The sequence below is a fragment of the Mandrillus leucophaeus genome, unplaced genomic scaffold, assembly GCF_000951045.1.
Source record: "Mandrillus leucophaeus isolate KB7577 unplaced genomic scaffold, Mleu.le_1.0 Scaffold60, whole genome shotgun sequence".
Lineage (NCBI taxonomy): Eukaryota > Metazoa > Chordata > Mammalia > Primates > Cercopithecidae > Mandrillus > Mandrillus leucophaeus.
The window spans coordinates 1665071-1681659 of NW_012106475.1; the positions used below are offsets into that span (position 1 = coordinate 1665071).

At 41.4% G+C, this 16589-nt stretch overlaps 1 protein-coding gene across 4 annotated transcripts in view; it reads left to right on the forward strand.

Annotated features, from left to right (window-relative positions):
* Nucleotides 1–16589, forward strand: part of GCH1 (GTP cyclohydrolase 1) — a 57821-nt gene that overhangs the window by 23524 nt on the left and 17708 nt on the right. For all 4 annotated transcript variants that reach the window (XM_011999692.1, XM_011999694.1, XM_011999695.1 and 1 more), the window contains exon 2: nt 12744–12853. In XM_011999692.1, coding sequence (XP_011855082.1) covers nt 12744–12853 — 110 coding nt within the window. The remainder of the gene's footprint in view (nt 1–12743; nt 12854–16589) is intronic.

Consider the following 16589-nt stretch of genomic DNA (forward strand, 5'->3'; position numbering starts at 1 on the left):
TCTCCTGCCTCAGCCTCCCAAGTAGCTGGGATTACAGGTGCCCGCCACTATGCCCGGCTAATTTTTGTATTTTTAGTAGAGATGGGATTTCACCATGTTGACCAGGCTGGTCTCGAATTCCTGACCTCAAATGATATGTCCACCTTGGCCTCCCAAAGTGCTGAGATTACAGGCGTGAGCCACTGCGCCTGGCCTACTGTATAATCTTACAAAAAAAGAAAAAAAAGATAAAACGCTCTAAAACAGAAGGGAATCTGGTTTCTGTTCCATGCATAGACACACACAGGCTTTTTTCCTTTTGCTGTTTCCCACTTTCGTATCTTATATGGTACTTCTCTTCCTTTCCCTTTCTAGGAAACTCTCCCTCCGCTTTTCCTCCTACTCAACCTTTAGGCCTGGGTAAAATTTTAATCTTCAATACAATCATATTGTTTTCTCTCAGCCCACAAGTTTTCCTTTATGTGAACTATCAGTTTTACAATTTAACCTGTAGTCATTCTCCAAATATTTTTACACCTACGCCTCTTATTTCTGCAGATCTCAAGTTGCTTGAAGTCATGGTTTGATAGATTTATTTTCAGCTCAGAACTATGAAAACTTTATTGTATTACCCTGGACATTGATTTCTAATGAGTTGGCTGTAGGATGCAACTGGTTTCTTAAGTGGGGGATATTTTTCTAGGATGTGGATACAACTTTCTGATGTGAGGTCCTCACAAATTTTTAAAATTTGCTCCAGCAAAAAGTAAAGGTGAGTCCTCTACCTGCTTCCTTCCTGCCTCACCTTCTTTAGTTGGAGTTGGCTCCAGTTTCCTTCTCGTCTCTGCCTCCACCCTACCCCTGCCCCAGGCCTCATAGTGTTCCACAGGAATGACATGGTGACTATAGGGAGGGTTATAGTGAGGAATTGCCCACTCTTTGGCCTTGTAAACAGCAAATTTGGGCCAGCAGTGGGTCTGTTTTCTTTCTTTTCTTTTTAGTCGGAGCCTCAATCTGTTACCCAGGCTAGAGTGCAGTGGTACAATCTTGGCTCATTGCAAACTCCGCCTCTCGGGTTCAAGCGGTTCACCTGCCTCAGCCTACCGAGTAACTGGGATTACAGGCGTGGGCGCGCCAGTGTGCCTGGCTAATTTTTGTATTTTTAGTAGAGATGGGGTTTCACCATGTTGGCCAGGCTGGTCTCGAATTGCTGACCTCATGGTCCACCTGCCTTGGCCTCCCGAAGTGCTGGGATTACAGGTGTGAGCCACCACGCCCAGCCGGCAGTGGGTCTGTTTGCAACCCTCATGTACCCTCAGCTTTCAAGCCTGTGTGCTCCCACCCCAGCCAGTCATCAGAATCACTTAGATTTTAAAAAGACTTATCCTGGGTCCATCCCTACACATAGTAAATCAGATTTCTCCTGGGTGGCTTGGGACACTGTATTTTCCAAAGTTCCTTATGATTGGCTGTATTTGGGAACTCCTGTTCTGAAGGATGATCCCTTATCTCTTCATCTGTCACTAATGATGGTGGCTTGCACATTCTGATGGTACTTACTTGGATGGGATTACAGATGGTTCCATAACATCCATCTGTATGAAATCTCGTGGTACAAGTGAATGTAGGATGATAAGGGATGAGCCTATTAGAGGCTTTTGAAGCAAATGGATAGTTTAATCAGATTGGTGTGTTTTTTTCTTTAGAACTGCTGTGAACCAGACCTTGTTATCACCATCTGTTTTGTAAATTCCATTTTCAGTTTAACAGCTGGATTGTGAAAGATATACAAAATTATCCAGTTAAAAAACTAAATTTGGTAAGTGTGTGTGGTGTTTTTAAAAATGACTCCTTGAATACACTGTTTTGATTCCTTAGACAGTTTCTAAGGCTCTAATTTTGGTCTACCAGAAATATTCAGAGTAGTAAACTGAGATCAGAAAGGCAAGTTATTTAGCTTGGATAACTTTGAGAGTTAATAATGTACATGATTGGCGGCTTTCAGTTTTATCCAGGAATAAATCTAAACAGTTTAAAACAGGTACTTTCCCCTTACCTCAGTACAGAGAGGCCCTGGCCACTGCCATGCACATCTCAGATGCTGAGCAGTGAGGCAGAAGGGTAACTTGTAATTTGGCATCAATGTCCAACACCCTTGAGCTGTGCAAATCAGGAACCTGGGAGTCATGTTAAGCATCCTTTTAACTGAGGACACGGAAGCCCAGGTCACACAATCTGTGCAAAGCTTGCACTAGAACCTGGGTCTCTGGACTCTTATTCATTCCTTCTACTTTACCATTCTACCTCTTGAACCACTGTGCCTGTGGTTCCCCTAAGAGCCAATAAAGTAATTGCATCTGGGTGGAGACAGTATATGTGCTTTCACTTTCTCATTTCATTATTTCTACATCTTACCAATAAACTTCCATGAACATTACCGTTGTAATGAGGAACAAAATGTTAGTAAAGATAACTTTATATGTGAAAACTTGAACTCTTACCAAGAAACGTAGTGTTCGTGACAAGGCTGCCTGAGAGGATGAGAATAGCTCATCAGCACTGGGTTGGCTGAAGGAAACATGCATGTCGGTACTATTTTGAGGGCAGCTGAGAACATCTATTTCAATAGCTTTGGCTATATTTTAATAGCTAAGAGCAACATGTGAATTTGTCTCTGCCAAAGATGAAGGGAGTGAAAATTTCCAAAATAACCAAACTTTTACTTTTTTTTGCAATACATTAGATCTTTCCTGCTGACAAACCTACAGTTTATGAAATGAGTTTGTGGAGCGTATCAAAGCTGTGCGGCAGCTCTGCGCACTCCAGCAGATGGTGTGACTGGTTGTCTGTAGTCGTCTTAGTTTCCGCCATTGTGTCAGTCTGTGGAGTGTTTGGGTTCATGCTTATTTTGGCCAAGTTTTCCAAATTCTGTCTTGGTAAGTGCAAAAAGCTGTGAGTGTCGGAAGCTCTAACAAGAGGTGTACTCATAATGAAAGTAAAAGCAGAGAGAGCGATTTTTTTTTTCTCTTTGAATTTGTTTTAACATTGCTCTTACTTGTAGAACAAATTTTTCAAACAGGTGGTAGAAAGCAAAACATCTTAATGCCATCTTCAGGGCAGAAGACTTTGTTTGAGGTGCAGGATGTGATCTAGGGAGGGTTTTGAAGGAGTTTGCAGCACTGTGTGAAACTGGCTGGGTCTTCCTGTGTGTTCCTCCTTGCCCTCCTCCTTTAGCCTCTCCATGCAAAGGTAACCTGTTTTTTAATGTTTGTTTCTTTTTTTTTAATTTTTATTTTTACAGAAAAAAACAAAATACCAGCATGTGTATGAAGACCTTAATTTAAAAAAATGTATTTATTGGCCCAGGCATGGTGGCTCACGCCTGTAATCCCAACACTTTGAGAGGCTGAGGCGGGTGGATCACCTGAGGTTGGGAGTTCAAGACCAGCCTGACCAATATGGAGAAACCCTGTCTCTACTAAAAATACAAAAAATAGCCAGGCGTGGTGACACATACCTGTAATCCCAGCTACTCGGGAGGCTGAGGCAGGGGAATCGCTTGAACCTGGGAGGTGGAGATTGTGGTGAGCTGAGATTGGAGTGTTGTACTCCATATATATATATATAAAATATGTATATATTTTATTAATGAAATGTCTCAAATATACAAGACTCTATGAAGAACCAGTTTAATCAGAATGCATTGGGTTTTGACAGATCTTAATATTTTACTATAATTGCTTTTAAAAAATACAGATATAGTTTAAGCTTCCTAGTTATCACTTCCTGATCCAGTTATCATCTCACTACAGAGGTAACCACTATCCTGAATTTGGTCCCTTACTTTCTTTTTTTTTTTTTTTTTGAGATGGAGTCTTGCTCTGTCGCCCAGGCTGGAGTGCAGTGGCGTGGTCTTGGCTCACTGCAACCTGCACCTCCTGAGTTCAAGTGATTCTCCTGTCTCAGCCTCCTGAATAGCTGGGATTGCTTTCATGTCTTTTTTTTGTTTTTTTTTGTTTTTTTTTTTTTTGAGACAGAGCCTCACTCTGTCACCCAGGCTGGAGTGCCATGGCGTAATCTTGGCTCACTGCAACCTCTGCCTCCCGGGTTCAAGCGATTCTCCCGCCTCAGCCTCCCGAGTACCTGGGATTACAGGTGCGTGCCACCATGACCTGCTAATTTTTGTAGTTTTAGTAGAGATGGGGTTTCACCATGTTGGCCAGGCTGGTCTTGTATTCCCGTCCTCCTCAACATCCCAAAGTGCTAGGATTATAGGCGTGAGCCACCGATATCAGCCTCATGTCTATTTTTATACTTTAATTTTCTGTGTATGTTTACAAACAACATGTAACATTGTTTCTACTTAATTTAAATGGCTCATACTCTACATATTCTTCTGCTATATGCTTTTTACACTGAATATCCTTTCAAGGATTTATAAATGCAGCCCATATTTACTCACTTTCATTGCTAGGTCATATTTTATTGTGAGTTTACCCAAACTGTATAACTGTTCTTCTGATTCACACTTCTCTATTTTTGCTATTACCAACAAGACTGCAGTGATTTTATTTATTTATTTATTTATTTATTTGAGACAGGGACTTGCTCTGTTGCCCAGGCTGGAGTGCAGTGGTGTGATCTGAAGTCACTGCAACCTTCGCCTCCCGGTTCAAGTGATTCTCATGCCTCAGCCTCCCAAGTAGCTGGGACTATGGGTGTGTGCTACCACATCCGGCTAATTTTTGTATTTTTAGGAGAGATGGGTTTTCACTGTGTTGGCCAGGCTGGTTTCGAACTCCTGGCCTCAACTGATCCACCTGTGTTGGCCTCCCAAAGTGCTGGGATTACAGGCGTGAACCACTGTGCCCAGCTGAAAATTCTGTATTCCCTTGGCTGCATGAATTTCTTTGGAGTCCCTTCATTTAAAAATGCATTTTAAGGAAGTGAATTGGTCCAGTGTGGTGGCTCACACCTGTCATTCCAGGACTTTGGGAGGCTGAGGTAGGAAGAGCTTGAGCTTGGGAGTTCAAGATTAGCTTGTACAACACAATGAGGCTCTGTCTCTACAAAAAAAAAAAAAAAAAAATCAGCTGCATGTGGTGGCACACCTCTAGTCCCAGCTACTGGGGAGGCCAAGGTGGGAGGATTGCTTGAGTCTGGGAGATGGAGTCTGCAATGAGCAGTGATTGCACTGCTGCACTCCAGCCTGGGTGACAGAACGAGACCTTGTCTCAAAAAGAGAAAGAGTGAATCATAGGGTAAAGACAGACGTATTAATTGGGTAAACATGGAAGATCTATGTTTAACTCCAACTTCGTGCATGGCGTTACAGGGAACTGTGTAGAAGCTCCAAAGCTTTCAGATATAATGCTTAACTCAGAAACTTATAGCCCAGTGTGTTTGGGGGACATGGGCACAAATAACCATGGTACTAAGAGGCATGATGAAATAAGCGCTGTATGCTGGTGGAGGCAGCTCTGATGTTAGATGGAACTGTGAGGGTCTGGACCATTCTCCACCAAGTCAGGATAGGCTTATCTTTGTTAGCCCCTTGAGTTGATTTAATTCCAACCAGAAGCAAAGAGGTGTGATGCCCTAGGCACTTCTGTCTGTCTCTTCCCTTAATTTTAAAACCAGTAATCTGACTGCATTAGCTCTTTCCTATCCTTTAGGATGGATGCACACTCAAATGTTCCAAGTCATCTTTCACTGTCTTTTAACACTGTCCTTCCAGGAGGATGCATCGGGTGTGCAGCTTCCTCAGAGAGCTGGAGTTGTTGGTGCTGATCACCAGATACCCCAGACAGCACTAATTCCTATACTATGGGTTCAAAGTGAACTCCATTGGACAGAAATTTCCTTTTGAGGAAATCTTTCCCAGGAGTTTCTTTTTACTTTTCCCTCATTTTTCCCCAGCAGAAACAGGTCTGTTTGTCCTTAAACATATATCTATATATTTGAGTAGGAGCATTTTGAAGAGATGAAGTTTCTATGTAGCAGCACAAAACATGGAATAGTTTAAACCAGGGGCACTCTGGTTCTCAGACCAGGAGCATCAGGATCTTCTGGGAACTTGTTAGAAATGCAAATTCTCAGGTCTACTCAGACCACCTGAAACAGAAGCCCTAGAGGTGGGGCCTAGAGATTTGTGTCTTAACAGGCCCACTGGAGGAGTCTGGGAACCCCTGTTTTGAGGGAAGCTTAAATAAGCACTTGGGGGCCAGGCATGGTGGCTCATGCCTGTAATCTCAACACTTTGGGAGGCCAAGACAGGCAGATCCCTTGAGCTCAGGAGTTTGAGAGCAGCCTGGGCAACATGACGAAACCCCATCTCTACAAAAAATACAAAAATTAGCCAGGCATGGTGGCTTGCGCCTGTAATCCCAGCTACTCAGGAGGCTGAGGTGGGAGGATCACCTGAGCCTAGGAGGTGGAGGTTGCAGTGAGCTGAGATTGCGCCACTGCGTTCCAGCCTGGGCAACAGAGGGAGACCCCATCTCAAAAAAAAAAAAAAAAAAAAAAAAAGCAGCTGGGTTTGTATTGTGGGCCTGTCTTACTAGACTTTCAGAAAAGGGTCTGGCAGACTAAATACTTGAGGGATGTTACCCAGCAGTGTTATTTGTTGACACTGCTTAATTATGAATGACATGAGAAAGGTATACCTGAAAACTGACATTGTGTGGTATTGTTGTGGGCAGACCTTTAATTTGTGGAGACTGCTTTGGTTTTGTTTGTGGTTATGACCAACAGTAGGAAACAGAATGCCATAAATCCCCGTTTCCAGGGTTACCTTCTTGCTGCTGATAACAGGCAGGAAATTAAAACAATATGTGATAGTGTTCTGTTCTTATTATCTACAGATGGTAGCTTTTAGATGTGTTGGCGCAAAACATAAGTAAATATAGCAGGGAAACTTTATTATTGAAGAAAAATGATTTGGCTAGGTGAAGGTTATAGTCTGGGTTCATTTTAATAAAATGAGGTATAGGCAACATATTAGTGTTCCATTATCACATGAAACATTTAGCTGTATGAGGATCACTAGATGTTTTTTCTCTTTGATTTAATTTTATTTGAGTATATAAAATATTTACATGATTCCAAGGTCAAAACTATATAACAAATTACATTCAAAGATGCTTCCCTTTCATCCATATCCCTTCTGTCCTTTTCTCTTACTACTTTACAGGTAATCATTTTTACTAGCTTTTGAATTTATCCTTCTAGTGTTTCTTTTTGCAGATAAGCATATACATGCATGTATAGGTTCATAGCTTCTCTTTCCACTTTCATTACACAAAAGGTTACATGCTATAGTACAATTTTTAAAATTATTATTACCATTATGCTTTTTAGAGACAGGGTCTTCTGTCACCCAGGCTGGAATGCAGTGGTATAATCATAGCTCACTGCAGCCTCAAACTCCTATCCTGGGTTCAAGGGATCCTCCTGCTTCAGCCGCCTGAATAGCTAGGACTATAGGCACACAACACCATGCAGTACTTTAATTTTTTTTTTTTTTTGTAAAAACAGAGTCTGGCTAGGTTGGGCAGTCTGGTCTTGAACTCTTGGCCTCTAGCAATCTTCTCATCTTGGCCTCCCAAAGTACCAGGATTACAGATGTGAGCCACCACACACAGCCTAAAAATTATGTTTGAAGTTAGCTTTATTGAGGTGTCACTTACCTTCTGTAAAATTTACCTGCTTTACATGTACAATGTGAATTTTAACAAACATATACAGTTATATAGCCACCCATACAGTGAAGATAGGAACTGTTTCCATCACCCAAAAAAGTTTCTTTCTTTCCTTTTGCAGTGAAGTCCTCTCTCCGACCTCTCTGGCCCTGGTAAACCACCTGCCTGCCTTCTATCACTATAGTTTGCCTTTCCTAGAGCATAGGTAGTCTCTTCTGTGTATGGATGTCTTTCACATTGTAGTGTACTTTGGAGACTCAAACCATGTTATTACATGTATCAGTAATTCATTCCATCTTCTTGCTAAGTGTACTCCATTATTTATACATTCCAGTTGAGGGACATTGTCCTTTTGCTTTTCAGAAAACTTTTTATTGGTCCAGGCACGGTGGCTCACGCCTGTAATCCCAGCACTTTGGGAGGCCAAGACGGCTGGATCACCTGAGGTCGGGAGTTCCAGACCAGCCTGACGAACATGGAGAAACCCTGTCTCTACTGAAAATACAAAATTAGCCGGGAGTGGTGGCACATGCCTGTAATCCCAGCTACTCAGGAGGCTGAGGCAGAAGAATTACTTGAACCCGGGAGGCAGAGGTTGCAGTGAGCTGAGATTACGCCATTGCACTCCAGCCTGGGCAACAAGAGCAAAACTCTGGTTCAAAAAAAAAAAGAAAAAAAGAAAACTTTTTATTTTGGAACAATTTTAGACTGACTTACAGAATAATTACAAAGATAGTAGAGAGAGTTTTCATATACCCTTTCCCCAGTTTCTCCTAATGTTTAACATCTCACATGGCCATAGTACAACATTTAAGAAATTAATATTGGCCGGGCACGGTGGCTCACACCTGTAATCTCAGCACTTTGGGAGGCCAAGGCTGGCGGATCACGAGGTCAGGAGTGTGAGACCAGCCTGGCCTTTAGTGAAACCCTGTCTCTACTAAAAATACAAAAAAATTAGCTGGGTGTGGTGGCACGTGCGTGTAGTCCCACCTACTCGGGAGGCTGAGGCAGGAGAATTGCTTGAACCCGGGAGGTGGAGGTTGCAGTGAGCTGAGACCACGCCATTGCACTCCAGTCTGGGTGACAGAGTGAGACTGCATCTCAGAAAAAAAAAAAAAAAAGAAAGAAATTAATATTGGAGCCAGGCAGTGGTGCATGCCTGTAGTCCCAGCTATTTGGGAGGCCAAGGTGGGAGGATGGCTTGAGCCGCAGAGTTTAAGACTAGCCTTGCAACATAGCAAGGCTTGTAAAGATCTCTAAAATAATAATATTATTTTAGACATATATAATAATAAAGATATAATAAAGATCTCTAAAATAATAATAATAGTAAGAAGAAGAAGAAGAAGTCTGGATACGGTGGCTCACGTCTGTAATCCCAGCTCTTTGGGAGGCCAAGACGGGCGGATCATGAGGTCAGGAGATCGAGACCATCCTGGCTGGCACGGTGAAACCCCATGTGTACTAAAAATACAAAAAATTAGCTGGGCGTGGTGGCAGGCACCTGTAGTCCCAGCTATTCAGGAGGCTGAGGCAGGAGAATGGCGTGAACCCAGGAGGCAGAGCTTGCAGTGAGCCGAGATTGTACCACTGCACTCCAGCCTGGGCAACAGAATGAGACTCTGTCTCAAAATAATAATAATAATAATAATAATAGTAATAATACACTATTTTAAAAAGTAATATTGGTACAATACTATTATTTAAACTACAGACTTTATTCAGATTTTCATTGTCATTTCTCTAGTCTCCTGCAATCTGACAATTCCTTAGTCTTTCTGTATTTTTCATGACTTTGATGCCTTACTTTTTAAAAAAATTTTTAAACATTTAAAAAATAGAGAGAGGATCTTTCCCTGTCACTCTGGTTGGAGTAGAGTGGTGCAATCATAGCTCATTGCAGCCTTGAACTCCTGGGCTTAAGTGATCCTCCTGCCTTAGCCTCCTGAATAGCTGCGACTACAGGAGTGTGCTGCCATGCCTGGCTAATTTTTTTCTTATTTTTTGTAGAGATGGGATATTGCAGTGTTACCCAGGCTGGTCTCAGAATGCTAGGCTCAAGTGATCCTCCCGCCTTGCTCTACCAAAGTGCTGGGATTACAGGTGTGAGCCACTGTGCCTGGCCTGATGCTTTCTAAGGGTACTTGTTTAGGTATTTTGTATCCCTCAATTTGTCTGATGATTAGGCTGCAGTTACGGATTTTTGGGAAGAATACCACAGGGGTGATGTGCCCTTCTCATGGTGTCCTATCAGGAGCTACCTGATGTCAGTATGTCCTGTTACTGGCAAAGTTAACCTTGATCACTTGGTTAAGGTAGCCTCTGCCAGATTTCTCCACTAAGTTACTATTTTTCCTTTTCTGTACTCTGTTAAGGCAAATTATTGCTTTTTAAATTTTGATGTACCTCCATGTGCTGATACATAGCTTTGCAACTCCCTCAATCTTAATTGTAATAATAATAGTAATAACAATAACTAGCACTTGGTCCGCCTGCATAGTTCTAAACACATGTGCCAATTTAATCCTCATGACACCCTGTGAAGTAGGCACTTTATGCTCATTTTATAGCCGAGAAGATTGAGGTAAGCGATGGAGTCAGATCTTTTTTTTTTTTTGAGACGGAGTCTTGCTCTCCCTTGCCCAGTCTCACTGCAGCCTCCGCATCCTGGGTTCAAGCAATTCTCCTGTCTCAGCCCCCCAAGTAGCTGGGACTACAGGCATGCACCACCATGCCCGGCTTATTTTTGTATTTTCAGTAGAGACAGGGTTTCACCATGTTGGCCAGGCTGGTCTTGAACACCTGACCTCAGGTGATCCACCTGCCTCTGCCTCCCAAAGTGCTGGGATTATAGGCGTGAGCCACCGTGCCCAGCCTGGAGCTAGATCTTCACTTCGCCTGAGTTGAGGGGCTGACTTTAACATGGGCCATATGGTTGTCGTCAGAGCTTAGGATGGGGACGCTCTCATTCTTTGCCAGAGAAAACAAATGCTTCCTATATTTAATGATTCTCTCTTGTTTTTACTTTAAGACATTTTTTTTGGCTTGTTTTTCCTTCCAGGAATATTCTTGTGTGACTAAAGATTTTAGTAAGCTATATGTGGCAATAATACCATATTAAAATCTTGGGGAGAAATCCAAGAAACTTTTGGAAACATTAAGGATCTATTTTTGGTCTTCTTTTCAGAAATATGACTGAAGGTGGGGCAGAATATTCAGAACAGAAAAGTGCTGTGGTAGAAGAAACACTCAGTGAGTGACACTGAGCCTTTTTCTCCTGGGATGTTATCAGCCACTTCTACCAGGGGTGTCTGTGTTGTCTGTGTGTGTCTAACCCTGCCATGTTCGCCTTTCTTTCTTTTTTTTTGTGAGACGGAGTCTGGCTCTGTCTCCCAGGCTGGAGTGCAGTGGCGCAATCTCAGCTCACTGCAAGCTCCGCCTCCCGGGTTCACACCATTCTCCTGCCTCAGCCTCTTGAGTAGCTGGGACTGCAGGCACCCGCCACCATGCCTGGCTAATTTTTTTGTATTTTTAGTAGAGACGGGTTTCACTGTGTTAGCCAGGGTGGTCTTGATCTCCTGACCTCATGATCTGGCCACCTCGGCCTCCCAAAGTGCTGGGATAACAGGTGTGAGCCACCGCGCCCAGCCCCATGTTTGCCTTTCTTGACCACACTAATGACTTTTCTACAACACAGTCAAATGTATCTCTGAATAGCTTGACTCAGGGTGATAACTGTGGTTTACATGATGACTTGGTCTCTGTGAGCCCCCTATTCTAGTAGCAGTGGAGCCACCGAAGGTCAGGCAGTGTGGGTGGACATTTGTCCATCTTCCTGTGACTCACTCAGCCACCTGCCTTTCCGAGGGGAAAGAGCTGTAGGGGCAAAGCTCTAATACATCCCTTCCCTTCTCTTTCTAATTCTATGTATATTGCATATCCCCCAAATCCTTGAAATTACACAGCTAGGTGTCTTGTTATATCTAGTCTGCCAAACTATCTAGGTACCAGTACAGTTTTTTTCTATGTATATATTTATTTTCCAAAAATGAAATCCTACTGTATTTCTTTGTAGCTTCTTTTCTCATTGACAATATAGCTGAAGAAGTTTCCATGTCATATGGCATGTATCTACACTGTTGTTTGGGTACCTGCCTGTTATCAATAGCTTGGCTATATTATGATTGGCGGGGATTGTGGCTTGTTTATCTCTATCCCTCTTCAGCATCCGGGACAGGATGTTCTTGCGGTCACAGAATGTTAGGAAGCTCAGAGCTCTCTCAGGCATCATCTAATTAATCTTTTCTCTTGCACAAAGCATAGTTGAGGCTAAGTCAGTGCACTTTTTAAAAATAAAGCTTTTTTAAAAAAAATGTCTATTGTATGTCTGGCTGGAAGTGCCAGGGTGCACAGCTTAAACAAGACACTGCTCATCTTCCAAAGCCTACCCAGAGAGGCATATACACACAAACTGTAGGATTTATTTCCTTAGGAAGGCGACTGTTTAGAATAAGTCTGATGCTGGCCTACAATAAATAGAACACTTTATAAATGTAGAAAATTACTTGGGGAATCGATAATAGAGGTCAAGTTTACAGGTGTCTGGGTCTGGCCTCAGAAGTCAGAGGGCTAAGGATTAGTCTTTTTCTCAGATAAGTTTTTCTACATACTGATTATAGACAAAATATAAAGTAGAAGAAAATGTAAGGAAGAAAGTGAAAGTGGCCCATTTCTACTGCCAGAAATAGCCACTGTTTTATTTTGGTATAATTTTTCCTTTCCTCCCTCCCTTCTCCCTCCTCTTCCATACTGCAAATATGTTCATAATCCTGCATTTTTCATGTAACACTTTATCAAGGATTTTTAAATGTCACTTAAAGGAAAAGACTTTGCTACTTTGATAAGGAAAAATATCTAGCTTTAATTTGTATTCCCTTAATATTTTAGGGAAGATTAACATTTGTTTATGTTGACTGTCTATTCATGTTTATCCATAGTAGCTTTTCTATTCTACCTTTCCATAAAATTGGAAATGTTACTAAAGCAAGCCTCTGATTTCAGATGTGCTAAACGATGCTATATTTGATGAAGATCATGATGAGATGGTGATCGTGAAGGACATAGACATGTTTTCCATGTGTGAGCATCACTTGGTTCCATTTGTTGGAAAGGTAAGGTACTCTTTGTTGTTTCCCAGCAATTTAAAACATAATGAAAGTTTTTCAATCAGAATAATTATATTTAAAAATTTTAGCTGCCAATTCCTGATATCCCAGGTATTTATAATTATACATATGTGATTATTCTTTATTAACCTAACAACTTGAAACTTAAAAAACAAAAGCAAAGTAGCAGAAGACCCTCAGGGCAAGACTTTCATGTTAAATACCATTGACATAGGTTAAAATAATGAGGTTAAAGTAGCATCTCTTTTTTTTTTTTTTTTTGTAGCTACTACAGGTTCTGAAAACCTTTACCCTTTTATTTATTTATTGTTCGCATCCCAATCTAGAGATGCCCTTTACTTTAACTTGAATAATGTTTGATCCAAGATATTTATGTATGTATGGCATGTCATGAGCAATGATAATTGCAGAATTTCTTGTGACAGAGGTTATGGTATTTGTGGATTTGTTTCTATCCCTTCTATTTTAGGAAAGGTGAGTCTAATGCATTAGATTCCTCAGCACCTCTGAATTTCTTTAGTCAGAAATGTTTAGTCCTAGTCTTATGAAACTTTAGATCTAATCTAGTTTACAGGAAATCCAGAGGCTGAATGGAACAAATCCAGAAGATGGGACACTCTGCTGAACAGCTGGCCTATTCTCTTTTCAGTAGAGAATGTTATGGGTGGGAGCATTATTTTAGAACAAAAGAGACTTAAGAGGTATAACCAAATGCAATGTAAATACAAATGTGTGACTCTCCATTGGATTCCTGTTTAAACAAACCAAAAGTAAAACATTTGAGACAATTGGAGGAATTTAAATCTGAGTTAGTTATTAGATGTTGTCTAGGAATGACTATTTAATATACCTTTGAGAACATGTGGTTTAGAACAAAGAATTGTCCCATTCCCCTAATCCCCATCATAATTTTATTTAATTTTGACTCTTTATTAATAATCTTTAAACAGAAGACTTACAAGAAGTAGTGTTATGAATACTTATATACCCATCAACTAAAGTTAAAGTGTTAACATTTGCTTCATTTTTTTCTTTGTTAAAGTATTGTATCTTTCCACTTTTTTATGGAAATAAAATATAGACAGAAAATGCACAAAACTTAAGGGTGTTCCTTACCACTTCAGAGATCAAGAACTAGAATAGGCTGGCACGGTGGTTCATGCCTGTAATCTCAGCACTTTGGAAGGCCAAGGTAGGTGGATTGCTTGAACCCAGGAGTTCAAGACCAGCCTGGGCAACATGGCAAAACCCCATCTCTACCAAAATAAAAATAAAAGACCCCTGGGCATGGTGGTGCATGCCTGTACTGCCACCTACTCGGGAGGCTGAGGTGGGAGGATGGCTTGAGCCCAAGAGGCAGAGGTTGCAGTGAGCCTAGATTGTGCCACTATATCCCAGCCTGGGCAACAGAGCCAGACTGCCAGACCCTGTCAAAAAAACAAAAAAGCAAACAAACAACAACAACAACAAAAACCCACAACTAGCATCCTGGAAGCTCACCTCATTTCTCTTCTCTTAATTTCTAATCCATCCTTTGTGCTAGTTTATCAATTTATAACCCTATCCTATCAATTTATAACCCTATCAATTTATAACCCTATGGATTAGTTTTCTTGTTTTTCAACTATATATGAGTGGAAAGATTCTACGATATGTACTCTTTGTGTCTGGCCTCTCTTGTTCTACATTGTCAGATTGATTGAGGTCATTGCCTGTCATTGTAGTTTATTTTCATTTCTATATCTTATTCCATTGTACAAACATACCACAATTTATTCTGCTCTTGGTGGACATTTGTATTGTTGCCTCTTTTTTTTGTTTTTTTTTTGTTGTTGTTGTTTTTGCTATTACAAACAATACTGCTATCAATACTTTTTTGGTGTACATACGCATGCTCTTTTGTTTTGTTTTGTTTTGAGACAGAGTCTTGCTCTGTTGCCCAGGCTGGAGTGCAGTGGCGTGATCTCGGCTTGCTGCAAGCTCCACCTCCTGGGTTCATGCCATTCTCTCACCTCAGCCTCCTGAGTAGCTGGGACTACAGGTGCCTGCCACCACACCCAGCTAATTTTGTTTTTGTATTTTTAGTAGAGATGGGGTTTCACTGTGTTGGCCGGGATGGTCTCGATCTCCCGACTTCGTGATCTGCCCGCCTCGGCCTCCCAAAGTGCTGGGATTGGAGGCGTGAGCCACTGCGCCTGGCATATGCATGCATTTCTATTAGAAATGTACCTAGGAGTGGAATTGCAGGATCATAGGGTATACTCATCTTCAACTTATTAGATGCTGACCTATAGTTTTCCAAAGTGGTTGTACTAGTTTGCACTGTCAACAGTATATGAGATTTCTAGTTGTTTCATATCCTTGCCAACACTTGGTACTTTGTCTTAAGTTTAGTATGCTGTTATGTGTTTAGTAGTATTACTCTTTTTTTGAAAAAAAAACTTTTATGGAAAATTTCAAATATGTAATAAGAGTAACATAACAAAGTTTCATGTTCCCATCAAGTAGCTTCAACAGTTACCAGTACAGGACCAATCTTGTTCAATATAGGTCCACACTGAACTATTTTGAAGCAAATTTCAGATTATTTCTTCTAGCATTTGTCTCTAGAAGATAAGAAAAAAAATTTATTTTTATTTTTGAGATAGCCTTGCTCTGTTGCCCAGGCTGGAGTGCAGTGGCAAAATCTGAGCTCATTGCAAGCTGCACCCCCTGGGTTCAAATGATTCTCGTGACTCAGCCTCCGGAGTAGCTGGGATTACAGGTGCGTACCACCATGCCCAGCTAGTTTTTTGTATTTTTAGTAGAGATTGGGTTTCACCATGTTGGCCAGGCTGGTCTTAAACTCCTGACCTCAAATGATCTGCCCACCTTGGCTTCCCAAATTGCTGGGATTATAGATGTGAGCCACTATACCCAGCCTAGAAGATTAAAAAATTATTTTTAGGAACATAACCCCAGTTTGATTACCATATCCAGTAAGTTAGCAATAACTCTTTCAATATATTAAATAATACAAAGTATGTTACAGAGAGCATAACTCTTTATCACTACTTATTAATATGCATCTCTAAAATACTTTCCCATACTAGCCATTAATATGCCTCTCTAAAATATTTTCCTTTTTTTTTTTTTTTGAGACAGAGTTTCGCTATTGTCACCCAGGCTAGAGTGCAGTGGTGCGATCTTGGCTCACTGCAAACTTTGCATCCCAGTGATTCTCCTGCCTCATCCTCCCGAGTAGCTGGGATTACAGGTGCGCACCACCATGCCCGGTTAATTTTTGTGTTTTTAGTAAAAATGAGGTTTCACCATGCTGGCCAGGCTGGTCTCAAACTCAGGTGATCCATGTGCCTCGGCCTCCCAAAGTGCTGGGATTACAGGCGTGAGCCACCGTGCCCGGCCCTAAAATATCTTCTTTCTTATTCACAGTAGCACTATCACAAAATTAACAGTAATTCTTAAATAGTATCTAATAACTAACTCATATTTACATTTCTCCAGTTGTCTCAAAAGTTTACTCTTGGTTTGTTTAAAAAGGAATCCAACAGAAAGTCACGCATTTGTATTTATGTTGCATTTGGTTATACCTCTTAAGTCTCTTTTGTTCTAAAATAATGCTCCCGGCCGGGTGCGGTGGCTCAAGCCTGTAATCCCAGCACTTTGGGAGGCCGAGACAGGCGGATCACAAGGTCAGGAGATCGAGACCATCCTGGCTAAC